The sequence below is a fragment of the Phocoena phocoena genome, chromosome 17 (genome assembly GCF_963924675.1).
Source record: "Phocoena phocoena chromosome 17, mPhoPho1.1, whole genome shotgun sequence".
Classification (NCBI taxonomy): Eukaryota; Metazoa; Chordata; class Mammalia; order Artiodactyla; family Phocoenidae; genus Phocoena; species Phocoena phocoena.
In genome coordinates, this window is record NC_089235.1 from 72,312,948 (window position 1) to 72,339,715 (window position 26,768).

The following is a 26,768-nucleotide window of genomic DNA, read 5'->3' on the forward strand; positions in this document are numbered from 1 at the left end:
TGAGAAGAAAACAGAAACACTGCTTAAAATCACCTGAAAGCATTCCAATTTGATCTGAAATTACGATTTTAACTTCTGAGCTTGACCCGTCTGCCGAAGCACAGGTTTAATAATCTGTGCTTTAATCCACGACTTCATCTATCTGCACAAGCAGGCAATTCTGGGATTTATAATCAGCGAGTTTCTATAATAGTTCTATGATTTACTGAACATTTTCCCTAGCCAACACTTTACTACAGACAAATGATGGTATAGCATTTTGAAGGTACACATTTTAATTGTAAACTGGTTTGAGAATATTAATGTACAAAGTAGGACCTAAAACATCGGAGGAGTAATGTTGAAAATAACTGTGTTTACCCCAGAAATAACATACACACACTCTCTGCACTGAGCAAATCTGGGTCTGGCGGGTCACAGTCGGTGCAGCCTGAAGTTTTCAAATCAATGGAGGTACTTCGGGATTATCTTCAAAGTCTGGATCTTCCTCGCTTGGTATAATTTTGGGTTCAGCTTGAACTCTTCTGGGCGTGTGTTTTTTCGCTTGAACTATGTTAGCCACATCAGGGAAGGCATGCTTGCTGGGATCTACTTCTAGTCTCTCCATTTGCTGGCTTCTACAACAAAAAGGGCAAAGGAAATTGAGGTATCAGTTTTAAGTAAATTTCAAGTAGATTCAACTCATTCATTCATTTGTTCAGCAAATATCAGCAAGTACTATCCCTGGAGCATGGAGGCAAAAATAGGACCCCATCCCTGGTTTCAAGTAGCTTAGAGCCTAGTAGAAGCAAGAGTCGACGCTTGGAGAAATAAAGTGCTAAAGAGCGCCGCAGGGCCGTGCTGACGTGCAGGCAGGTGGAGGAGAGGGCAGCGGGGAGACTCTGCTTACCTAAGATATTTTTGATAATTGAAATGATACAGCAGGCCATGCCCCAGAGCCAAGATCAATAATAGAATCACACGAGGCAGTTCTCACTCCTGAATGGAGCTAATCAGACCCCTGGACCCTGCTGCTTCAGACCACGCAGCCTGCACTACAAGGCCAGGTGCACGCCAAGCTCAGCCCACAGTTTCCCCTCCCACAAGAACCCACTCCTCCGCCGGCACTTCGTCCTTCCAGCGATAGCTGGAGTGAAACGGACCCAGGAGGCAGCTCTGCTGGCCACTGAGTCCCCTTATCACCGTCATAGAGAAAACTCTAGATGATACGGTCACAGGGCTGCTTTTCTGGCAATTTCCATTCCATAGGCCTGGAGTTGGACCCAGTAATCTGTATTTATATAAAGTTCCCCCAGGGATATCGATGATTTAGAAATTATTTTGGAATCACCGCACCATTAATTCATTCAGTTATTCAACAGATATACCTTAAACGCCGACTGTATTCTAGTTGCTGTGCTAGACACCAGAAATAGCATGGTCTGTGCAAACAGACAAGCTTCCTGGTAACATCTAGGAGTGCAGTGTTGTGCTCAACAGAAAAGTTATCATATCGTCATGTAATTGTCTCATTACCGACCTGTTCTCCCTATAAGACTGACATCTTTGAAGCAAAGGTGTTGTCTTTTTCATCTTGCATCTTTGGCGTATAGCTTTACCGAATAAATAATTGTTGAATAAATGAAAAAAAAAGTTATTATTGTGGATTAACGAAATTAAATAAGAAACTATCTCTGACCTAAGGAATATCACAGTCATTCTAATCCAGGAGCTCCAAACCCATGCCCTCAGACCAAACTCGCGCAGCAGACACAATGTGGTGGGGGAAGGAGGTCCGATTTTCTTTGGAAAGTGTAAACTCTGCTGTTCTTACAGCCCTCCCGCTCATTCCTGTAATCTGCACAGCCCTTGAAAGATTTGCCTTTTTGATTCCTTAGTATCTTGACTAATACTTCTGGACCTGCTGAAGAAGAATACAAAGTATACAAGGACTATAAAAGGGCATTTTCTGAAGTCCCAGATTGTACACTATAAACAGTGTTAAGAAGTTACAGTTTTCAAAGACTTGCATTACAGTCACTATTAACTATAGCGTACTTTTTAATTCATCTGTTCTTATTAAAAGACTATGATATCTATGGCTTAATTAAGTAAATATCTAAATTCATCTATTATAATTATGTTGTCCTTGACTTTGAGGAAAAGCAGCCCATCTCAATTGTAGGCATATCTCTTGGGCCATAACTTCTGGATCTCAGTAATAAACTATGAGCTTAGCTAGTATGTATATAGTTATCTGCAGAGCCCCTGCTTCAGATGTTGTGAGGAACAGTTTGCATGCAGGGCTTTAATGACTCATGAATCTCTGGGCCTGAGGCACCTGAGGACCACACTCGTCCCCAAAATAAAGAGGAGAGGGGCTTTTCTCCCTGGCTGCTTCCTGTCCCTATGTCACAGGCCTAAAGTGACAGATGCCCATTGCTGGTTTTACCCACTACCTGGCTGTCAGACCAGAACCTCTGGCACCTACTAAGAATAGCTGGAAGATGGAATGAATAAATTTATTACCATGGAAGAAAGAAAGAAAATGTCTAAAATCAGTAGGCAGTAGGCATAAAATACATCAACGATTGACTCCTTCTATTAAAGAACATAAAGAAATGATAATCTGTTGGGCTAGCTTATTTGGACCGAAGACTCCCACTACCCACGAAATACTTTACTGAGATGGTGAAAGATGTGGTGAGATAATTAGGATCCACAAGGTCAGAATTCAGCGAAAGGAGGAACCCAGAAAGGGGAATGGAGTCCTGAGACCACCTTTGCCCTGAGGGCATTCGGTGAGCCCCTAAAGTCAGGCTTTGGTCTTGCTGGATGTACAGAGTCTGGGGACAGAGGGCCAGGCACTGAGCGTGCCAGGTGGGCAGTCTAACAGGATGCCCTCTCCCCAGTAAGGGTGCAGTCCCAAAGGGCTTCCGCCTTCTGTATGAGTGAATGAGAGGTAAACCCGCTCTGCCCACCTCCCCAGGGGGCTGTGAGGGGAGGTGTCCCAGTGGGACAGAAGAGGGATGAGTTGTCACCACAGGCTGGCACTTCCATGGGTTTATAGCAGCTAAAAAGCAAACAAACAAACCCTCAATCTTGAACTTAGACTGAAGTGGTTCTAAACTAGCAGTGTCTTTAGCATCTGCCCCAAAGCACACATCAGTGCTCCCTGGCAGCGCACCTCCTGGACCTCTGAGAAGCCCCCAACAAGGCAGCAGATCACAGGAAAGAGTAAACAAGCACTCAAGTCAACGGGCACTCTGCATAAGAATCAGCAGAAGCAACAAGAACAGAAATAGAGACTTAAGAACTTCAGACAGTGACTAGGAAAGCATGAATTATAAAAGCACTACACTTACGTTTAAATAAAATGTTCCAGACTTGAGAGTAAAATGCTGAAAACTTTTGGTCTGGAATTGGCAATAAGACAAAGATGCCTGCTATCACCCTCTTTTCAACATTGTACTGGATTTTTTCCCTATGCAGTCATGCGCGAAAAAGAAAAGATACAGGTTTGGGAAGAAAGAGAGCCATCATTCTTTGCCATATATCATCAGGGAAACGGGAGTTAAAACGACAGTGAGATACCAGCACACACCTATTTAGAATGGTCCAGATCCGAACACCGACAGCACCAAACGCCGGCGCGGACGCGGAGCAGGAGGAACGCTCACGCATTACTGGCGGGGAAGCAGAACGGCGCAGCCACTTCAGAGGGCAGTTCGGCAGCTTCTTACGTAACTAAGCATACTCTTACCATACGACCCGGCAGTTGTGCTTCTCGGCATTTACCCAAAGGAGCTGAAACTTTATGGCCACGTAAAAACCTGCGCAGGATGTGTATAGCAGCATTATTCATAATTGCCAAACAACTGGAGCAGCTAAGATGCCCTTCAGTGGGTGAATGGATAGATTAAACTGTGGTCCATCCAGACAATGGCATATTATTCAGCATTAAAAAGAAATGAGCTAGCAAGCCATGAAAAGACATGGAGGAACCTTAAATGCCTATTACTAAGGAAGAGAAGCCAATCTGAAAAGGCCACGTACTGTATAACTCCAATTACGTAACACTTTGGAAAAGACAAGATTATGGTGACAGTAAAAAGACGAATAGTTGCCAGGGGCTGTGAGGAGGGGAGAGCGGGATACATAGGTGGAGCACAGAGGATTTGCAGGGCAGTGAAACTCCTCTGTATGACACCGTAGTAGTGGATACATGTCATTATACATTCGTCCAAATCCACAGAATGCACAACACCAAGACTGAGCCCTAATGCAGATTACGGATTTGGGTGCTAATGGTGCATGGATGCAGGTTCACCAGCTGTAACAAATGTTGCACTCTGATGGGGGATGTGGATAATGAGGGAGGCTGCGCCTGAGCTGGGGCAGGGAGTATATGGGAAATCTCTGTGCCTTCCACTTGATTTTGCTGTGAACCTAATAAGACTGCTCTAAAGAAGAAAGTCTAATTTTTCAAAACGACACCATGAGGACAGTAAGAAGGCAAGCCCAGGAATGGGCTACGTTTTATGGTCCTGCTTCCACCACTCACTTAACAACTTTGCGATCTTGGACAAATTGCTCAATCTCTTTGAACCTCAGTACATTAGGATACGAGGATTTATACCGCAGTTATTTTGAAGAGTAAAGATAGCGCATAGCATCATATAGCACAGGGTAGGCACTCAGTCCTCAGTAAGTCCACTTTTGAGGAAGTTGTGTGTTTTCCGTCATCGTACAGTGTCACAGGACCACAAGAGTTCACTGGGTCAGTGACCTTCCCCCCAAACATGACCCCAGCTGGTCCCAGTGAACATAACTCTCCTTCCCTTTATCTTCTCCCTCTATTCACTCTGTCTCCACAGCATGAGGAAAGGACCACTCAGGCTATGAGAGGGTTGAGGGGCCTATTCCGACCTCCCTGCCCCCAGTTACCGCTGCCTCTGTAGTCCTTTCCCCCAAGCCAACAACCTGCCTGACCTCGTTCCCATGTGCAGCATTTATAGGTGGCTGTTTGGCTAACGGGTTGCCCAGCCAGAAGCTGAGATAATGTGTGTAAGGAAGTTTGTCAGTGATTAAGGAGCACCACAAACAACCTTCCCATCGATGGATTATGAACGGTCATGAGGTGATCCTTTCTCAGTAACGAAAATGAAAAAGAAAGGCTTTGTGAAAATACTGCAGGAGGTCCTCTTATGACGAATTGTGCTAGGATATCTCTAATCATCAAGTGTAATCACAGTAATGACGGTTTTCCTGGAGTCTTGAAAACCAGCTCCAAACTTTGGCAATGACTTGGTTGCCAATCCCTGTGATTCCTCGTCAATTAGATTCAAACTCTTTACATGTGTTTGATGCCACTGGGGGTTAATTATGACCGTGCAGATTCATAGTAGTCCTAACACCCTTGATTCTCTGTAAATTACACATGTATCTGAAATGGAAATCACTGAGCTGGGAAACATGAGAGTGGCTTTCCAAGGTTAAAAACAGCAACCCGCTTTTCAGAAGGAATTCAACTCCATACCTGTTGTTTAAACAAACCCCGTGTTTGAAAATCTCTACAAAATTTGACAGTTGTCTTTGAATATATACGAATGCCTGACTGCTTGTATTATGCAAGACATAAATATAGTTCCTGTTCAGGTATTTTTATAGTGGCAATTCTAGCATATACATTTGTATCTCAAAGATAGTTTGCCTTGGTCCAAAATAGAGTCTGCCATCTGGACGGTACGAGTCTGGAAATCACGGCAAGGAGAAGGAAGGTTGAAAGAGCTGGGATGCTCATTCTAAGGAAGAACTGAGAAATAATGAGAGCTTTGTCTGAACTACTCTAAGGATTGTCACTGCTTGTGGGAAGTGGGCTTTGTTCTGGGGTGTCTCTGGGGGCAGAGCTAGAACCTTCAGTTAGGAATCAAAGAGAAGCTTTCAGACACTGGGGGAATATTGAGAATGCCACGAATATTCTCTTGAGAGGGTGAGGATCCTGTCGAGAAGGAAGCTTAAGCCAAGGCTGGAAGGTGACCTATGATTGACAAGAGGGCACACACGGGGCCTCTCGGTCCTTGCAGCCCTGAGGGTTTTGGAATCTATGACGCGACACAGGTCATAAAAGGGAGGCGCTGTGAGCAGCGTTATGAACAGGGCTTAGCAGAGTCGCCCCAACAGGTCACAGCTACACGACCTCCTGACATTCCAAACTCCTCCCTCCCTCATTTTCCTCGTCTGTAAACTGAGGGTAAAAATTGTGAGGATTAAATGCATTACTATGGGTAAAGCACACGGAATGGTGCCCGATACATGTAGCTGTCGGTGTGGCTATTGCCACTTTTATTATTGTCACCGGAAGCTGGAAACTAAATATACACAGATCTGTTTCTGAGCCCTGCAAATCAAGAGTCTAAGTTTGGGGAATAAACATTAATGCTCATGCTATGAATCCTTTTTAAACTTTCAGTCACTGTACCTATGTGGAGGGTGCATTCTAGGCACCAAATGACAATGAAGAGAACTCTAAGCAAAGTGAAGATGGGCTGAGGGGAGGGCACCTTTTGTTCGCCTGCTCCCTGCTGCTGTCCGGCGTGCTTTTCACTGGCTTTGATGTTCCTTGACAACCTGTGATTATTTCGCCCACCTAAAACAAAAACACAGGACATAGTTAGTGACACATTCTCTCTGATACATCTTCAAAAATATACACTATATATTTTTTAAATGCTAAAACATTTTAATTTCCACTACATATTTCATGAAAGAGTCTGACTTTAAGCCCCTATATGGGGCATGAGAAAGTTCCAATAGTCCCCCTGTGTCCATGGGGATGCGTTCTAAGACCCCCAGTGCATGCCTGAAGCCACAGATAGTACCAAACCCTGTATATAGTATGTTTTTTCCTTTACACACATACCTGTGATGAAGTTTAATTTATAAATTAGGCACAGTAAAATACTAAAAACAATAACTAGCGATAAAGCAGAACAATTATTGCAATATACTGTAATACCTGTTACAAAATTGTTCAGATTTAATACCTTTTCCATCTTAACTAAGCACCTATCACTCACTGTGGCCATAAGTTTTGCAATTTGAGGTACGGCAGCAAAACCAGCATGAATTTCTTCTTCCTTCCTCACAATTTCACGGGTAGAAGATTCGTTCATACTGCAGATCTCAGTAACCTCAGCATGTGATTTTTTTTTTCTTTCCTTATTAAGTCAGGAACTTTCACCTTTTCAATTAAAGGAAGCACTTTAAGGCTTCTCTTTCCTCGGTTTCAGTTACCCATGGTCAACAGTCTGAAAATACTAAATGGAAATTCCAGAAATAAACAATTCATATGTTTAAAACTGTGGGCCGTTCTGAGCAGCGTGATGAAATCTTGTACCACCCTGCTCCACCCTGCCCAGCATGTGATGTGAATCATCCCTTTGCCCAGTGTATCCCACCAGTTCCTTAGTCACTTAGTAGCTGCCTTGGTTATCAGATCAACTGTGCTCGGGTTCAGGTAACCCTTAGTTTACATAATGGCCTCAAAGCGCAAGAGTAGTGATGCCATTGGTCAGAACCCCAGAAAGCCTAGCCCATTGTTTGTCACATGTATGCTTCAATACATGGACGGTGACTGAGCAAATGAAGCAAGGCATCCTTGTCTGGGGGGACTATAGCATCAAATCTGGGGAGGTGAGTGTTCTTATTGCCCTTGATGGCAATCCGTCTCCTATGTGGTGGTACGAGCAACCGTTTTTTTAGATACTGCGGTTGTATATTTTTCCATCATATTTTATAAAAATTCAATCTGTGTGTGTATGTGTGAGTTAGTTCAGTCCCTTCCCACAGACCTCATGGGAGGGCCTATGTGCAATGCAGCAAGGAAAGGTCTGCTTAAACACCACCCTTTCAATCATGTATTGAACACCCGACTAGGGAAAATACCTTTAAGCAACACCAATGGTTTGTGTGATGGCCAGACTTTTGCTGAGACTCCAGAAGAGAAAAAAACAACAACAAATGCCGCATGTACCAAACACAGGAAGTTTCAGGGCTGGAAGAGTTTGTTCAGAAACATTTTTTAAAAGGTATATTCTGCATAACAAAAACATGTAGAAGGAAACCATGGAAGAGCGAGCAATGGAAGCCACCAATGCAGTGTTCACAGGATAATTAGAGGAGGTGACTCATGGAAAGGATGGCTCAGTGAAGCATGTTTTTATCATCATCAAACGAGGTTTGCTTTGGAGGCAGCTAATTCCAAAATGATGTATTTGCTATGTTTTAAAGTCTATTTCATGCCAATTTTACTGCTTTCCATTCATTTCTTGCTGGCCCATGATGTTACATTTTTGGATGTTCATGTGCCAGGGTAGGAAGGTTTATGCTATTTTAAAGTGAAAACTTAAACGTTGTTTTTTTTTTCTTTTCTCTAATTGAACTAGTGTGATGGGTACAAATATTTCCCCCACGTTCCTGGCCTATCCATAAAGAAATGGAAATGCTTTTCAGTTTCTATCGATGCCAGTCCTGGTTTATTAAGCCACATTAATGTCAAATATGAGGGCAAGGAAAGACAGAGTTGAGGAGACTAAACAGAGATGCCTTGCAGAGGAGGGAGCAGAGGGCGGTAGTAGGCGTTGGGGTAATGAAAGCTGGCACCTTCCTCCTGGGGTGTCTCGGGGGTGAGTGGGGTCAGCAGGACCTCCCTCCGAGAGGCACGGTGGCAGGCTGTCGGGGAGCAGTGCTGTCCAGGAGAATTTTCTGCAATGATGGAAACGTTTCGCGCTGTCCAACACGGGGCCCCAGAGCACTCGCAATGCTGTTAGTGTAACCGAGACACTAAAGTTTTCATTTTATTTCATTTTTAAGTAATTTTAATTTCTACTGACCAAGCCAGAGAGATGGGAACATGACCAGAGTGAGCCCGAAACCTATGCGTGGGCTGCCCAACTCTTCTTTGGGAGTGAAGGTCATCCATCCATACCAGTTACCCCTAATTTATCCGAGGTCCTTGACCACATGGCCTTTTCAGTTCTGGAACTCTCTGCTCCTTCCTTGACATGCCTGGGACCTGGAACGGAGCGTGAGAATCCGGAGTCTGTGTTTCAATCTCTCTGATCAATGTGGGGTGTAGGCTGCTCCCTTAGCCCAACTCGGGACGACTTATCTAAAGGACCACGTGAGCCACAGAGCTCGGGCAGGCAGTGGCTGGGGCCTCTGTCAGGCCAGCAACGCAGCTCAGCTTCTCCCCTTTCCCAGTCCTGCTTCCTCCCCTCCCACAGGCGTGGATCCCCAGGCTGCTCCCCAGCAAATGTTCTGCAAGCGCACCTCCATCTCAGGGTCTGCTTCTTGGGGAGCAGTGGCATCTGAGAGCTTTTTTATTTTTTAATATTTTAATTACATTAAATGAGACCAATGTTACGTAAAATTCATGAAAATGTCAACTTTAAGAAAAAAAGCTTTTGAGCCCAAAGCACAGTTTTGTATTGCTTCATGCTATAAATGCGCTAATCAGAATGGGGGCACATGCATAATTAGTCTTACAACACCCCATCTCTAACACTGCTATTTGTCCCATAATAAGCTCAGACAAAGATTCTCTGTTTATGGAAATGCAAATAGAATCGCAAATTTGGAGCTTTTCTTCACCAGGAATTTGCTATGTACCAGAATCTCAATGTGTTGCTTATTTTTAAAAGATATTTCCAGCTCATTTAGTTTCAAATGTTCTTTTAAGTTTAAAAGTTAGGGGGAATTAAGAAATCAGCAGTAAGAAAAGTATTAACACCAGCATTCATATTGACACCAAAATTCATCTTAACAAAAATATTTATATGAATAGCAGGAAAACTCTTCTGATAAGAGATCTGATTTTCCCAAGTAGGGACCAAAGTTCAGAATTCCAAGGTACTGAAATAGTAACATGTGGTTTCCCTCTATACCTGCAGTCTAGTGCTACTCTTCCTCTAGAAAACGATGCTCATTAACATCAAACTTCCGATTCATTTGTCCAAAGTGTGTTTAGGGGTGACTAATGGAAAAGGTGTAAGGGCCAAAATATGTTTAATAAATTAGACAAAGTGGAGCAAACGGTTTCCTGAATCCATAGAGGGAAATGTAATCAACTGCTTGAAAATTCAATTGTGGGATAGGCACAAAGGTACAAATTAACATTTTAATAATATTAGGCTATTTTAACGCATAGATTCATGCAACTGAAAGTTGGGAGTGAACATGGAGGTAGGAATTGAGTCCGCTTTAGTTCAGAAGGCAAATGACCCTTCAAAAGGCTTTCGTGAGAGCTGGTTTTCCAGCCTTGGTTTAAATAGCACCGTGGGATGGAGTTCCTTTACCTCCCTGGGGTAGCAGCCTACACTGAGACCATCTACATTTACCTTAACATGTATGTGGCTGCTTTACCAACCATAAAAGTTACTAATGCCAAGAAATCCAGACTACCTACGTGAGCTGTGTAAAAATACAGTAAACAGACGTGAGGGAGAGAGACCTACCTCCTAATCCTTATATTTAGGTTGAACCATAGAAATTACCAACATCTGACTATTTTTTATAGGTTTAAATTCTTTTTTTTTTTTTTGCTGTACACGGGCGTCTCACTGTTGTGGCCTCTCCCGTTGCGGAGCACAGGCTCCGGACGCGCAGGCTCAGCGGCCATGGCTCACGGGCCCAGCCGCTCCGCAGCATGTGGGATCTTCTCGGACCGGGGCACGAACCCGTGTCGTGCATCGGCAGGCGGACTCTCAACCACTGTGCCACCAGGGGAGCCCCAGGCAAGTTTTGAAAACAGTTTTAGCTGATCCCACGGCTTCTAGCCACTCTGGATGCAATTCATGTATACAACCCACATTTATGGGATGCCTATAACATCCCAGGAACAGGATCAGGAACTATGATGCTATGGTGAACCAGAAAAGCATGGTCACTGCACTGATGAAACATCCCTCATCATCACTAAAATGATATACTTTGATCTATAGATGAGAGATAATAATTGTATAATTACACAGTCATTTAATGGACTGATTTTAGATATTTAGATGGTTTACAATGTCTCATAATTATACTATCATGTCTACTTGTATACATTAATTGCTATCATATATCTATTTTATTAGGAGAGTAAAAAATTAGAATTATTAAGTCATAAAGTACTTTTTAAGCTTGATATATGTTGACAATTTTATTTTCGAAAAGATTACATCATCCTCTATTTCCTCTAGCACTTTATTAGAGTACTGTTGAATCTTCACAGGCATGGAATTTTATTGATTGTTTTGCTAGAAAACTGGTAGCGGTTCTGGAAAGGGGAACCAAATAGCTGGGGAAGAGGGATGGAAAAGATGTTTGCTTTACTTGTAAACTTAATACTTTGGAATTTTGTCCTGTAAACACATTATCTACGTATTGTTAAATTATTTAAACAAGGAGGCCATGAGACTGAGGGAACTCTAATACCATAGACATTTTTGTGCTTCTTTTGTAACTGTGATTTACCTCTTTTCTATTGGGGTTTGGTATTTTTCTGAAACACTTTCATGAATTTATATGTAATACTGATATTATATCTTCTTTGGTCTTTTGTGGTGTTTTTCCTCGGCAATGGGACATGTCAGCATTTGAAAAACTGTATATTGTCTTGTTTATTAGTTTACTGTCTGTTTTCCTGCCACTAAAATGTAAACCCCAGGAGGAATTTCTGTGCTGGGTACATGACAGGCCCTCAAAAATTATTTGTTCAATGAATGAATAATGGATGAAATATAAATGAACAATAAATGTTTATGAATGGTGGTTTTTGACATACAGCTTTGGTTAAAGTAACCAAAACTATTGCTTTTCCTTGGTGATTTCTGCCATTGTTAGCCAATCTCTGCAGAGAATAAAAGTAAATATTTACATTATCTCCACTTATATATTTATTTTTATTGAAGTATAGTTGATTTATAATATCATATTAGTTTCAGGTATACAGCATACTTTTATTTCTTTCTAAAAATATTTTAAAATAATATTTAATTCTTTAATCCATATGAAATTTATTTTGGTATAAGATGTGAAATAAGATGTCAACCTGATATTTTCCTAATTAACCAATATCTCCCAATCTTATATAAAAATTAATTTGAAATGGATCATAGACCTAAAGGTAAAAAAGCTAAAATGATAAAGCCCCTAGAATAAAACAAAAGAGAATATCTATGAATCTAAAGATTTCATGGACATGAGATAGGACGCAACAATCCAAATAGAAATAAAATAATTCATATTAGCGTTAAATCTAAAAACTTCATTTTCTTACTGAATTAAAAATAATAAGCAAGTGATTGGCTGGGAAAAACGTCCAAAAAACACAAGCCGTGATAAGTAGCTTTGGGGTTTCATTCTTCAACTAATATTTATTTGGTACCTAGAAGACAGGTACTATTCCAGACACTGGATGAATCAAGGTCTCTATGATCATGAACCTTACACTTAGATGGCGAAGACAAACCACACAAAACTGAACAAATCAGATCGTTTCTTACAATGATAAATACTGTCATAACAATAAGCCAGGTAATATAACCGAGAAAGATGACTGACGGAATGTAGCTGGCCACGTTAGCACTGATGATCAGGAAAAGTGCCTGTTTAAAGGAGGCACTTTGTATCACCTGTGTGATACAAAGGAGACAGGCGTGAAAAGAAAAAGGGGGCAGAGTGCACTTAGCAAGAAAAACACCAACAAGTACAAAAGTCCTGTGGTGGGAAGTGAGGCTATTGTGCTCCAGGAAAGAAAAAAAAGCCAAGTCTGGGCCATAATGAGAAGAGGAAAGTGGAAGAAGAAGATGCTAGAAATGCAGGCAGATGCTAGCTCGTACGGAGCCTTCAGGGCCACAACAAGGAAATGTGAATATCACTCCAAGTGCAACGGGAAGCCATTGGTGGGCTTTAAGCAGAATAAAATGAACTGATTTATGTGTTTAAAATGTCACTTTGGCTTCTGCATGGAGAAAGAAAGGGTGGAAAGAACAGAATCAGGGAAAACAGGGAGAGGGCATCAGAGGTGGTCTGGTTGGGCCATGACACTGGCTTGGACAGGAGTGAAGAGGGAGATGGTGACAAGTGACTGGATTCAGGGTACATTTGGGCAGTAGTGCCAACAAGATGTAGGTTGTGAGGGTCAGAGATATGTCAGGGATGCCTCCTAGTCTTTGACTTGGCCAGGTGGGGAGATGATGGTGCCATTTTCTGAGACAGGAAAGACTGTGAGGCAAAAAGATCTGCAGAAGGAAATCATGGGTTCACTTAACCACTTTAAATTAGTCACGCCGATTACAAATTGGTTTGTCAGTTGGCAGCTGCTTGTAAAGGGTCTTTGATTCTAAAGCCTGTATAGTTTGCTAATGTTTACATTTTTAACTTTCCAAGTAATATATATTTTTTATTCCTTTTATGATTTAATCGCATTTTAGGACAGTATTTTCCAATTTTATTTGTTGGTTTACCCTATTTCATACACAATTTTATTTCTATTGACTTGTAATTAAATGTAATTTCTATAATTTTTCATTTGGAAATTAGTGAACTTTTCATAGGGTTTTGTTAATTATGAACTTTTTAAATGATCTTAATTATATTATTCAAATAATAAATGGTCCTACATTTTGTTGATCATATCAAAGACAGAAATTGGTCATAAATCTTCCAGTAGAGCTGATTCTGTTGATTTTCCCTATGTTTACAAGAACTTACATTTTATACATTTAAATAATGTACGTCTAATAAATATAAGGCAGTGGATCTTTATTTTATATTATTTTTTGTTACTATAGAATAATCCTGTTCCATTAAATGCCTTTGTGCTTTAAATTTTGTCACCTCTGATATTAATTTTGTCATAACTACTTTAATTTTGCTTGCATTCAGCTAATAGGGCTTTATGCATTCTTTTCTTTATACATTTCCTGTGTCTTTTAGATTCTTGTAAACTGTACAGCGTAACTGATTTTACATCAATTACCTTCCTACAGATTTTCTTTTTATGTTTCCTTCCTCATGCTTTCCAATTCCATGTAACTGTACTGACTTTTGTTTGCATTTATTTTCTGTAATACTTTGTAATTTACCTATTTTTATTTAATTCTACTCAATTTCCCTAAAAACATTTATATTAAATGTTAACATAAATAAAGTGTAATATATATATTTGGGGGTTGTGAAATAGAAAATATTTATGTTTGTTCTCTCCACTCACACTTTTCCAATTTTCATGTTTTAATCTAAGTTGTATAAATCACATTGTTTTCTTCTTGTACCACCTTCTTCCAAGGAAAATAATAACTTTTGGAATCTTTTCGAAATCTTATTCAAAATAATTAAAGCTATTTCTATAAGATTACAGACTTTTAGACTAATACTTTAGAAGATGACAGTGTCTCAGTAGCCAAGGACTCATGGGTGAGGGATGTAACGGGGACTGGGGAATGAGAAGCCCTCATTAGGTCTTCAGTTCAATATGACATAGCAGGAAGATATCACAGCCTCAGTCCTAACCTGCAAAAGGATATCCTTAGGCGTCACATCTTCCTTCCACATTCAGTACACATCTTCCTTTTTTTTTTGCATTTCCAAGACCCTACCATAGGTGCCTAGCACACAGTAGGTACTCATTAAAATACATGGAATATTTGAATGAGCGAATGAATGAATGAAAGGCAACAGATTAGAACTAAGAGCAAAGACCCCTGGAGATGCTTATTCCTGCCTATTCTGTCTACAAATGGGGAAGAGGCAGGAGTTCTGTGGGCTGCAGCTTCATGCATGCTGGGCCCTGTTGGTGCTGGGTCCAACTAGTGAAGGAGAGATTTAGGGAACCATAGAAAATCCTAGCAGCTATGACTGTGACAGTAGTCTCTGAGTTAGTAACATAATTTCAAGTTTAAGCAGAAGAATGGGAAACTACTTAACAAGTGTCTGAGTCTGTTTCAAACTGGGACTTAGAAACTGGGGCAAGGGCAGGTCTGGGTTTGCGGCGGTGACAGTGGCTTCAACGAGGAGACAGGACCTATCATTTATTTTTCGCTTCCACAGTAATTTGCACAGTGCTTTAGTCATACTAGGTACTTAATAAATCTTTCATAAATTGAATAAATATTTTAATTGATTAATTAATAATTCATTAATTGTCTAAAGTTTTTCAGAATTTTGCAGGAAGTTTTCCATTTCTGAGTTCTACCACCTTATTTCCATGGTGTGGCAAGCCAAACATGCTAAATCATTCCCTCATCTGGTTAATAACTTCCATATAGTTTATTTATGGATGCGGCATGTTTTTCCTCCACCATCATTTTGGTTAAGTATACACATTTAATGTCTTCACTCATGCTTCATCAGTAATTTCTAAAAACGTCTCCACTTTTTTTTTCTTCATAAAACTTCCAAACTCTCTAAGCCCATTAGATAGCAACCTGTCTTGACATAAGCCCGTTGTTTGATCTGGAGGGGAGGGGAGGTGTGTCAGTTACTGGCTGAACAGTGCCCTTCAGTGAGGCTCTGCCCCATAAATGACATAGACGACTGCCTAGCAATACTTAAGTCACCTTTAGAAGAACTGGGGCACTTGAAAATTATCCACCTTCTTACATATTTCTGGTGTTCGTATTTATTAGTTAAATCCATAATACTGGTGTCGAACAGTTAAACGTGCAAAGCTCAGATTCCTGCAAAGGAATACTATTAATATAAAACTTTGGAATCAATAAGACTTTTTTATTTTCCTCTGGCATTAGAGGAAGTTAGTATTTATACCCAAATTTACTGTTGACATTTTAACAACTTCATGATTTGTTAACTGTTCTGATTGACTTCACTAAGAAAGGCACATAATTCACTGAGCCTGTTAAACAAAAACATTCCTTTAAAGAAAACAAGCTCTTTTTTTATCTTTAAAAAAGGTCATTAATCCACAATTAGAAAATATATAAATTATTTAAAAATCTTTGAACAGATAAAAATACCTGGATAAGTCAAACATTTTTGAAGTATATTCTATGTCAAATAAAGACATAATTGGTAGCAAAGAAAATTTAAATTTTTGAAAAACTGACCAGAAAAATAAGAAGGATAAGAATACTGGCTTTGATTCCAAAGATACCCAAGCTGTCTGAGGAAGAATTTTAAAGGTGCAATTACTGACATTCATATGTAAAATCAATATTGACAGTTGCATAAGACAGCTTCATGGCTTTGAAATAAAAGGAGAAAAAAATCTATCAAACGGTTCCTTCAAAATTCTTTTATACTTGTAAAGTGCAATCTTATTTGACAGCTCCCCATGGAGGATCATACACACACACAGCCTAAGATTGCAAATGATATTTTATTAGGTTAGGACAAACATCAAGAATGATGATGATGTTTTAAAAGAAAAGAAAATATCCTTTTAGAATCTTACTAGAGATAGTCTGAGTGGGAAATATCCTCCATGTACGTGAAAATGTTCATGATCATTCTTGTTTGTTCTAGGCCAGCGATAGTTCAGAAGTGCTGGCGAGTTCACATTACCCCATTCCCCACACCCCGCAGCAGGGAAAAGCCATCGAGCAAATATTCTCAGCGGCTGGTTACTACTATCCCAGTTCCATCACCGCTGAGTTATTCTGAAGCACGTGTTTTGCACTGTCTCCTAGAGCTTTCCCGCTGGGGCTGCTGACACTTTGTCTTGACTGCCTTTCCTTCCCTACTCCATGACCAGCATCCCCATACTCCCCAAATAAACCACTGTACCCATCTCCCTATGGAGGCGTCTTCTTCTGGGAGGCTGCAAATTTAGGAAGTGTTTTACAGTTCAAATGTGAGTCTGCGTCTCACAATTTAGTCTCTGCAACAACCGTGGGACTCTCAAGTTTCCCTCGAGGCGGATGAGTAGGAACATGGTATAACCAGATTCCAAAATACCGACTAGGTTTCTACTGGAATCCCGCTCAAGTCTCTCTGACCACCTCGTTTAATTTTCACAGTGGGCTGGGTACTTATTTGAAAAAAGATTCTCTATCTCCCTCTCTCTCTCTCTCTCTCTCTCTACCTACTTACCTATCTACCTACAAGCCTGTGCTCTGCAATGGGAGAGGCCACAGCAGTGAGAGGCCCGCGTACCGCAAAAAAAAAAAAAAAATTTTTTTTAAAAAGAGATGCTTCTATGATGGGGAGCCTGGAAAAGAGGTGAACACCTAATTGGAGTTGCTTTTAGAGATTATGAGAAAAGAAATGGAACAGAAGATATAGATGTCTGCTTTAAGAGTTTCACTGTGGGGCTTCCCTGGGGGCGCAGTGGTTGAGAGTCCGCCTGCCGATGCAGGGGACGTGGGTTCGTGCCCCGGTCCGGGAAGATCCCACATGCCACGGAGCGGCTGGGCCCGCGAGCCATGGCGGCTGAGCCTGCGCTTCCGGAGCCTGTGCTCCACAACGGGAGAGATCACAACAGTGAGAGGCCCGCGTACCGTAAAAAAAAAAAAAAAAAAAGAGTTTCACTGTGAAGCAGGTCAGAGCAGTAAGTAGAGGGGAATGTTTTTATTTTGAAGAAGGGAGATGTTACAGCATGTTTTCAAATGTAAGATGTATAGCAGAAAATTCAGTGAAGAAGTAGAGAGAAGAGAGAATTGTCAGAGGGGGAAAAATGGTCCTTCAAAGGCAAGGGGTAATAGGAGGCAACACACATCTGGAGAGTTTGGTTAGATCACAGACAGTTCATCATAGAATCAGGATGGCCACAGAGGCTGAGCAAGGAAAGATGTGATGGTGACTGTATGTGGAGATGATCTTTTCATGCTTTTATTTTTTTTTTCTATTTTCTTTTGACATTTTTTATTGGAGAGAATTTTGAGGCCAGGAGGATGTTTTTTGTTGCTGGTGGTGGTGATTTTTAATTTTTAAAATATTTCCTTTGTGGGTAACACCTCTTTGCACCTTTTGAAAAGTTATAGGATCATCCTTGTAATGGAGGAATTTTGACATTGGTCTGTTTTTGGTAATTTTACTTAGAACTCGTTAATTGCTTTTGATCTGAATATTTTAATTCTTATGTTTTTAAGCTCAAAAAAGTTATGACTTCTAAAATTGTTCTCATTTTGTTGGTGTGACCATAACTAATTCTTTGATTAGACTTTCATCTAAGTGCTCTATATTTATAATATCTTGCATAGTTTTTAGCTCTTGTCCTTTAGCTACATTTTAGGAAGGCTCTTCAAGCTATTTTCCACATTTGCTTTGTTTTCCATGTCATTCCTTCTATTTAATATCACCATTGCAGACTTTAATTCTGCTACTTCAGTGCTGGTTTCCATTTTGTTCTTCCTTATCTCATTCAGCACCTGTTTATCTCTAACTATTGCCTTTGCTCTCATCTTTTTGCATTCTTACTTGTCTCCATTCTCTATTTTTACACTTGCTATGTCCTCTTGGACCCTATCTAGAATTGCCAAGTTTTCTAAAATTTCCCTTTGATTCCTGCCAAATATCATTTTCTTTTTCCTTTTTATTTTTTTATTAACATCTTTATTGGAGTATTATTGCTTTACAATGTTGTGTTAGTTTCTGCTTTATCACAAAGTGAAACAGCTATACATATACATACATCCCCATATCTCCTCCCTCTTGCATCTCCCTCCCACTCTCCCGATACCACCCCTCTAGGTGGTCACAAAACACCAAGCTGATCTCCCTGTGCTATGCATCTGCTTCCCACTAGCTATCTATTTTACATTTGGTAGTGTATATATGTCCATGCTACTCTCTCACTTCATCCCAGCTTACCGTTCCCCCTCCCCATGTCCTCAAGTCCATTCCCTATATCTGCGTCTTTATTCCTGTCCTGCCCCTAGGTTCTTCAGAACCTTTTTTTTTTTAGATTCCATACATACGTGTTAGCATACGGTATTTGTTTTTCTTGTTCTGACTTACTTCACTCTGTATGACAGACTCTAGGTCCATCCACCTCACTACAAATAACTCAATTTCGTTTCTTTTTATGGCTGAGTAAGATTCCATTGTATATATGTGCCACATCTTCTTTATCCATTCATCTGTCAATGGACACTTAGGTTGCTTCCATGTCCTGGCTATTGTAAACAGTGCTGCAATGAACATTGTGGTACATGACTCTTTTTTTTTTTTTTGCGATACGCGGGCCTCTCACTGTTGTGGCCTCTCCCGTTGCGGAGCACAGGATCCGGACGCGCAGGCTCAGTGGCCATGGCTCACGGGCCCAGCCACTCCGTGCCATGTGGGATCTTCCCGCACTGGCGCACGAACCCATGTCCCCTGCATCGGCAGGCGGACTCTCAACCACTGCACCACCAGGGAAGCCCCATGACTCTTTTTGAGTTATGGTTTTCTCAGGGTATACGCCCAGTAGTGGGACTGTTGGGTCGCACGGTAGTTCTATTTTTAGTTTTTTAAGGAACCTCCATACTGTTCTCCATAGTGGCTGTATCAACTTACATTCCCACCAACAGTACCATCGCGTTCCCTTTTCTCCACACCCTCTCCAGCATTTATTGTTTCTAGATTTTTTGATGATGGCCATTCTGACTGGTGTGAGGTGATACCTCATTGTAGTTTTGATTTGCATTTCTCTAATGATTACTGATGTTGAGCATCCTTTCACGTGTTTGTTGCCAATCTGTATATCTTCCTTGGAGAAATGTCTATTTAGGTCTTCTGCCCATTTTTGGATTGGGTTGTTTGTTTTTTTGTTATTGAGCTGCATGAGCTGCTTGTATATTTTGGAGATTAATCCTTTGTCAGTTGCTTCGTTTGCAAATATTTTCTCCCATTCTAAGAGTTGTCTTTTCTTCTTGTTTATGGTTTCCTTTGCTGTGCAAAAGCTTTTAAGTTTCGTTAAGACCCATTTGTTTATTTTTGGTTTTATTTCCCTTTCTCTAGGAGATAGGTCAAAGGGATCTTGCTGTGATTTATGTCATAGAGTGTTCTGCCTGTGTTTTCCTCTAAGAGTTTGATAGTGTTTGGCCTTACCTTTAGGCTTTTAATCCATTTTGAGTTTATTTTTGTGTATGGTGTTAGGGAGTGTTCTAATTTCATTCTTTTACATATAGCCGTCCAGTTTTCCCAGCACCACTTATCGAAGAGGCTGTCTTTTTTCCATTGTATATTCTCACCTCCTTTATCAAAGGTAAGGTGACCATCTGTGCATGGGTTTATCTCTGGGCTTTCTAGCTTGTTCCATTGATCTATGTTTCTGTTTTTGTGCCAGTACCATACTGTCTTGATTACTGCATCTTTGTAGTATAGTCTGAAGTCTGGGAGCCTGATTCTTCCAGCTCCGTTTTTCTTTCTCAAGATTGCTTTGGCTGTTCAGGGTTTTTTGTGTTTCCATACAAATTGTGAAATTTTTGGTTCTAGTTCTGTGAAAAATGCCATTGGCAGTTTGATAGGGATTGCATTGAATCTGTAGATTGCTTTGGGTAGTAGAGTCATTTTCACAATATTGATTCTTCCAGTCCAAGAACATGGTATATCTCTTCATCTGTTTGTATCATCTTTAATTTCTTTCATCAGTGTCTTATAGTTTTCTGCATACAGGTCTTTTGTCTCCTTAGGTAGGTTTATTCCTAGGTATTTTATTCATTTTGTTGCAATGGTAAATGGGAGTGTATCCCCTATTTCTCTTTCAGATTTTTCATCATTAGTGTATAGGAATGCCAGAGATTTCTGTGCATTAATTTTGTATCTTGCTACTTTACCAAATTCATTGATTAGCTCTACTAGTTTTCTGGTAGCATCTTTAGGATTCTCTATGTATAGTACCATGCCATCTGCAAACAGTGACAGTTTTACTTCTTCTTTTCTGATTTGTATTCCTTTTATTTCTTTTTCTTCTCTGATTGCTGTGGCTAAAAGTTCCAAAACTATGTTGAATAACAGTGGCGAGACTGGGCAACCTTGTCTTGTTCCTGATCTTAGAGGAAATGGTTTCAGTTTTTCACCATTGAGAACGATGTTGGCTGTGGGTTTGTCGTATATGGCCTTTATTATGTTGAGGTAAGTTCCCTCTATGCCTACTTTCTGGAGAGTTTTTATCATAAATAAGGTGTTGAATTTTGTCAAACGCTTTTTCTGCATGTATTGAGATGACCATATGGTTTTTATCCTTCAATTTGTTAATATGGTGTATCACATTGATTGATTTGCATATATTGAAGAATTCTTGCATTCCTGGGATAAACCCCACTTGATCATGGTGTATGATCCTTTTAATGGACTGTTGGATTCTGTTTGCTCGTATTTTCTTGAGGATTTTTGCATCTATGTTCATCAGTGATATTGGCCTGTAGTTTTCTTTCTTTGTGACATCTTTGTCTGGTTTTGGTATCAGGGTGATGGTGGCCTCGTAGAATGAGTTTAGGAGTGTTCCTCCCTCTGCTATATTTTGGAAGAGTTTGAGAAGGATGGGTGTTAGCTCTTCCTTAAATGTTTGATAGAATTCTCCTGTGAAGCCATCTGGTCCTGGGCTTTTGTTTGTTGGAAGATTTTTAATCACAGTTTCAATTTCAGGGCTTGTGATTGGTCTGTTCATATTTTCTATTTCTTCCTGGTTCAGTCTCGGAAGGTTGTGCTTTTCTAAGAATTTGTCCATTTCTTCCAGGTGGTCCATTTTATTGGCATAGAGTTGCTTGTAGTAATCTCTCATGATCCTTTGTATTTCTGCAGTGTCAGTTGTTACTTCTCCTTTTTCATTTCAAATTCTATTGATTTGAGTCTTTTCCCTTTTTTTCTTGATGAGTCTGGCTAATGGTTTATCAATTTTGCTTATCTTCTCAAAGAACCACCTTTTAGTTTTAGTTATCTTTGCTATCGTTTCCTTCATTCCTTTTTCATTTATTTCTGATCTGATCTTCATGATTTCTTTCCTTCTGCTAACTTTGGGGCTTTTTATTCTTCTCTAATTGCTTTAGGTGCAAGGTTACGTTGTTTATTTGAGATGTTTCTTGTTTCTTGAGGTAGGTTTGTATTGCTATAAACTTTCTTCTTAGAACTGCTTTTGTTGCATCCCATAGGTTTTGGGTTGTCGTGTTTTCCTTGTCATTTGTTTCTAGTTACTTTTTGATTTCCTTTTTGATTTCTTCAGTGATCTCTTGATTATTTAGTAGTGTATTGTTTAGCCTCCCTGTGTTTGTATTTTTTACAGTTTTTTTTCCCCTGTAATTGATATCTAGTCTTATAGCGGTGTGGTCGGAAAAGCCACTTGATATGATTTCAATTTTCTTAAATTTACCAAGGCTCGATTTGTGACCCAAGATATGATCTATCCTGGTGAATGTTCCATGAGCACTTGAGAAGAAAGTGTATTCTGTTCTTTGTGGATGGAATGTCCTATAAATATCAATTTAGCCCATCTTCTTTAATGTGTCATTTAAAGCTTGTGTTTCTTTATTTATTTTCATTTTGGATGATTTGTCCATTGGTGAACGTGGGGTGTGAAGTCCCCTACTATGATTGTGTTACTGCTGATGTCCCCTTTTATGGCTGTTAGCATTTGCCTTATGTATTGAGGTGCTTCTATGTTGGGTGCATAAATATTTACAATTGTTATATCTTCTTTTTGGATTGGTCCCTTGATCATTATGTAGTGTCCTTCTTTGTCTCTTGTAACATTCTTTATCTTAAAGTCTATTTTATCTGATATGAGTATTGCTACTCCAGCTTTCTTCTGATTTCCATTTGCATGGAATATCTCTCTGCATCCCCTCACTTTCAGTCCGTATGTGTCCCTAGGTCCGAAGGACACAAGAGTGGGTCTCTTGTAGACAGCATATATATGGGTCTTGTATTTGTATCCATTCAGCCAGTCTGTGTCTTTTGTTTGGAGCATTTAATACATTTACATTTAAGGTAATTATTGATATGTATGTTCGTATTACCATTTTCATAATTGTTTTGGGCTTGTTATTGTAGGTCTTTTCCTTCTCTTGTGTTTCCTGCCTAGGAACGTTCCTTTAGCATTTCTTGTAAAGCTGGTTTGGTGGTGCTGAATTCTCTTTGCTTTTGCTTGTCTGTAAAGGTTTTAATTTCTCTGTCAAATCTGAATGAGATCATTGCTGGGTAATTTTGGTTGTAAGTTTTTCCCTTTCATCACTTAAAATATGTCCTGCCACTCCCTTCTGGCTTGCAGAGTTTCTGCTGAAAGATCATCTGTTAACCTTATGGGGATTCCCTTGTATGTTATTAGTTGCTTCTCCCTTGCTGCATTCAATATTTTTTCTTTGTATTGAATTTTTGATAGTTTGATTAATATGTGTCTGGGCATGTTTCTCCTTGGATTTATCCTGTGTGGGACTCTCTGTGCCTCATGGACTTGATTGACTATTTCCTTTCTCATATTAGGGAAGTTTTCAACTACAATCTCTTCAAATATTTTCTCAGTCCCTTTCTTTTTCTCTTCTTCTTCTGGGACCCTTATAATTCGAACATTGGTGCATTTAATGTTGTCCCAGAGTTCTCTGAGACTGTACTCAATTTTTTTCATTACTTTTTCTTTAGCCTGCTCTGCAGTAGTTATTTCCACTATTTTATCTTCCAGGTCACTTATCTGTTCTGCTTCAGTTATTCTGCTATTGATTCCTTCTGGAGAAATTTTAATTTCATTTATTGTGTTGTTCATCATTGTTTGTTTGCTCTTTAGTTCTTCTAGGAACTTGTTAAACGTTTCTTGTATTTTCTCCATTCTATTTCCAAGATTTTGGATCATCTTTACTATCATTACTCTGAATTCTTTTTCAGGTAGACTGCCTATTCCTCTTCATTTGTTTGGTCTGGTGGGTTTTTACATTGCTCCCTCATCTGCTGTGTATTTCTCTGTCTTCTCATTTTGCTTAACTTACTGTGCTTGGTTTCTCCTTTTCACAGGCTGCAGGTTCTTAGTTACCATTGTTTTTGGTGTCTGCCCCCAGTGGGTAAGGTTGGTTTAGTGGGTTGTGTAGGCTTCCTGGTGGAGGGGACTGGTGCCTGTGTTCTGATGGATGAGGCTGTATCTTGTCTTTCTGGTGGGAAGCACTGCATCCAGTGGTGTGTTTTGGGATGTCTGTGAACTTAGTAATTTTTAGGCAACCTGTTAATGGGTAGGGTTGTGTTCCTGTCTTGCTAGTTGTTTGGCATGGGGTGTCCAGCACTGGAGCTTGCTGGTCATTGAGTGGAGCTGGGTCTTAGCATTGAGACGGACATCTCTGGGAGAGCTCTCACTGATTGGTATTACAAGGGGCCGGGAAGTCTCTGTTAGACCAATGTCCTGAACTCAGCTCTCCTACCTCAGCAGCTCGGGCCTGACACCTGGCTGGAGCACCAAGACTGTGTCAGCCACACAGCTCAGAAGTAAAGGGAGAAAAGAAAAGATAAATAAATAAAATAAAGGTATTAAAATTAAAAATTAAGAAATAATTATTTAAATAAAAAAATTAAAATGTAATTTAAAAAAAAAGAAAAGAGCAACCAAACCAATAAAACAAATCCACCAATGATAACAAATGCTAAAAACTATTTTTAAAAAAAAATCTGACAGACAGAACCCTAGGACAAATGGTAAAAGCAAACCTATACAGACAAAATCACACAAAGCATAAACCTATACGCTCACAAAAAGAGAAAAAGGAAATATATATATATATATATATATATATATGTAAAATAAAGGAAGAGAGTGACCAAATCAATAAACAAATCTACCAATGATAATAAGCTCTAAATACTAAACTAAGGTAAACATACAACTAGAAACAAATTAGGTGCAGAAAGCAAACCCCAAGTCTACAGTTGCTCCCAAAGTCTACTGCCTCAGTTTTGGGATGATTTATTGTCTACTCAGATATTCCACAGATGCAGGGTACATCGAGTTGATTGTGGAGATTTAATCCGCTGCTCCTGAGGCCGCTGGGAGAGATTTCCCTTTGTCTTCTTTGTTCACACAGCTCCTAGGGTTCAGCTTTGGATTTGGCCCTGCCTCTGCATGTAGGTCGCCTGAGGGCATATGTTTTCACCCAGGACGGGGTTAAAGGAGTGGCTGATTCGGAGGCTCTGGCTCACTCAGGCCGGCGGGAGGGAGGGGTATGGAATGTGGGGTGAGCCTGCGGAGGCAGAGGCTGGCGTGACATTGCACCAGCCTGAGGTGCATTGCGTTCTCCTGGGGAAGTTGTCCCTGGATCACAGGACCCTGGCAGTGGCAGGCTGCACAGGCTCCCGGGAGGGGAGGTGTGGAGAGTGACCTGTGCTTGCACACAGGCTTCCTGGTGGCTGCAGCAGCAGCCTTAGCGTCTCATGCCCATCTCTGGGGTCCACACTGATAGCTGCGGCTCACGCCCGTCTCTGGAGCTCATTTAGGTGGTACTTTGAATTCCCTCTCCTTGCACACCCCAAAACAATGGTGTCTTTCCTCTTAGGCAGGTCCAGACTTTTTCCCGGACTCCCTCCCGGCTCGCTGTGGTGCACTAGCCCCCTTCAGGCTGTGTTCACGTAGCCAACCCCAGTCCTCTCCCTGGGGGTCTGACCTCGGAAGCCTGAGCCTCAGCTCCCAGCCCCTGCCGATCCCGGCAGTTGAGCAGACAAGCCTCTCGGGCTGGTGAGTGCTGGTTGGCTCTGATCCTCTGTGCAGGGATCTCTCTGCTTTGCCCTCCACACCCCTGCTGTTGCGCTCTCCTCCATGGCTCCAAAGCTTCCCACCCCCTGTCTCCGCCAGTGAAGGGGCTCCTAGCGTGTGGAACCCTTTCCTCCTTCACGGCTCCCTCCCACTGGTGCAGGTCCCGTTCCTATCCTTTTGTCTCTGTTTTTCCTTTTTTCTTTTGCCCTACCCAGGTACGTGGGGAGTTTCTTGCCTTTTGGGAAGTCTGAGGTCTTCTGCCAGCATTCAGTAGGTGTTCTGTAGGAGCTGTTCCACATGTAGATGTATTTTTGATGTAGTTGTGGGGAGGAAGGTGATCTTCACGTCTTACTCCTCCACCATCTTGGAGGTCCTCTCCCAGATATCATTTTCAAAGATAGGTAGGTCTCTTTTAGATTATCAGGATGGTATTACCTTTTCCTTGTGATACGTTATTTTTATTTGGTAGGGCCTATTTACATTTTTCTTCTTCTGTTTTTTAAAAAATTTGAAAATTAAAAATTTTACAAAAATTAAATTTTAATTTAAAACATTAAAAGGTATAATTAAAGATTTATATTAAAATTTTCACTTAAAATTGAAATTAAAATTTTTTTCTTCTTCTTTTTAAAGAATGATAAGACCTATTCAGACTTGGTGTTTATGTCATCAGATAAGATAAGTGGCTTTTCCTTGAGTCTTTTTTTTTAATTGGGTCTATTTTTTCAGTGTTGGAAGTTTTAGGAATAGGCTGAGGATGAGAAGTAATGTTCTAAAAGAGTAGAAGTATGAATGGAACAGGAAAACCTAGCAAGATGACCAGGAGGCCCTCACTATAGACCCTCTTGAAATTAACATTCAGAGAATAAAAGTGAGTTTATGTTGGGTACATTGCAAGCATATTTGAGTAGAGAGAAAGTACTGAGAAACACGTGTCCAAATAATAAGGGAAAGGGAGTCTGAGACTGTGTTTTCTAGAATCACCGTGTGTGATATTGACCTTAATACGTGACCTTCGTCTCCTGTGCTCAATATAGCAGAATCAAGCAAGATGTTCACCAACTGAAGTTGTAGATATATTTTGCTGTTCAGTTCAGATGGTACCTTCTTTAATCTCAGTTAATTATTCTGAAAGAAC

The 26,768-nt window shown here is 40.4% G+C and overlaps 1 protein-coding gene across 3 annotated transcripts in view; it reads right to left on the reverse strand.

Moving 5' to 3' along the window:
- Positions 1–218: 218 nt before the first annotated feature.
- Positions 219–26,768, reverse strand: part of DNAAF11 (dynein axonemal assembly factor 11) — an 81,174-nt gene continuing 54,624 nt past the window's right edge. For 2 of the 3 annotated variants that reach the window (XM_065895412.1, XM_065895411.1), the window contains 2 exons: positions 6,543–6,628; positions 440–617 (listed from right to left, as the gene is read on the reverse strand). In XM_065895412.1, the coding sequence (XP_065751484.1) occupies positions 440–617; positions 6,543–6,628 (264 nt within the window). Of the gene's footprint in view, positions 618–6,542; positions 6,629–26,768 lie in introns of all 3 variants that reach the window. The other variant, XM_065895410.1, reaches the window with a different exon arrangement.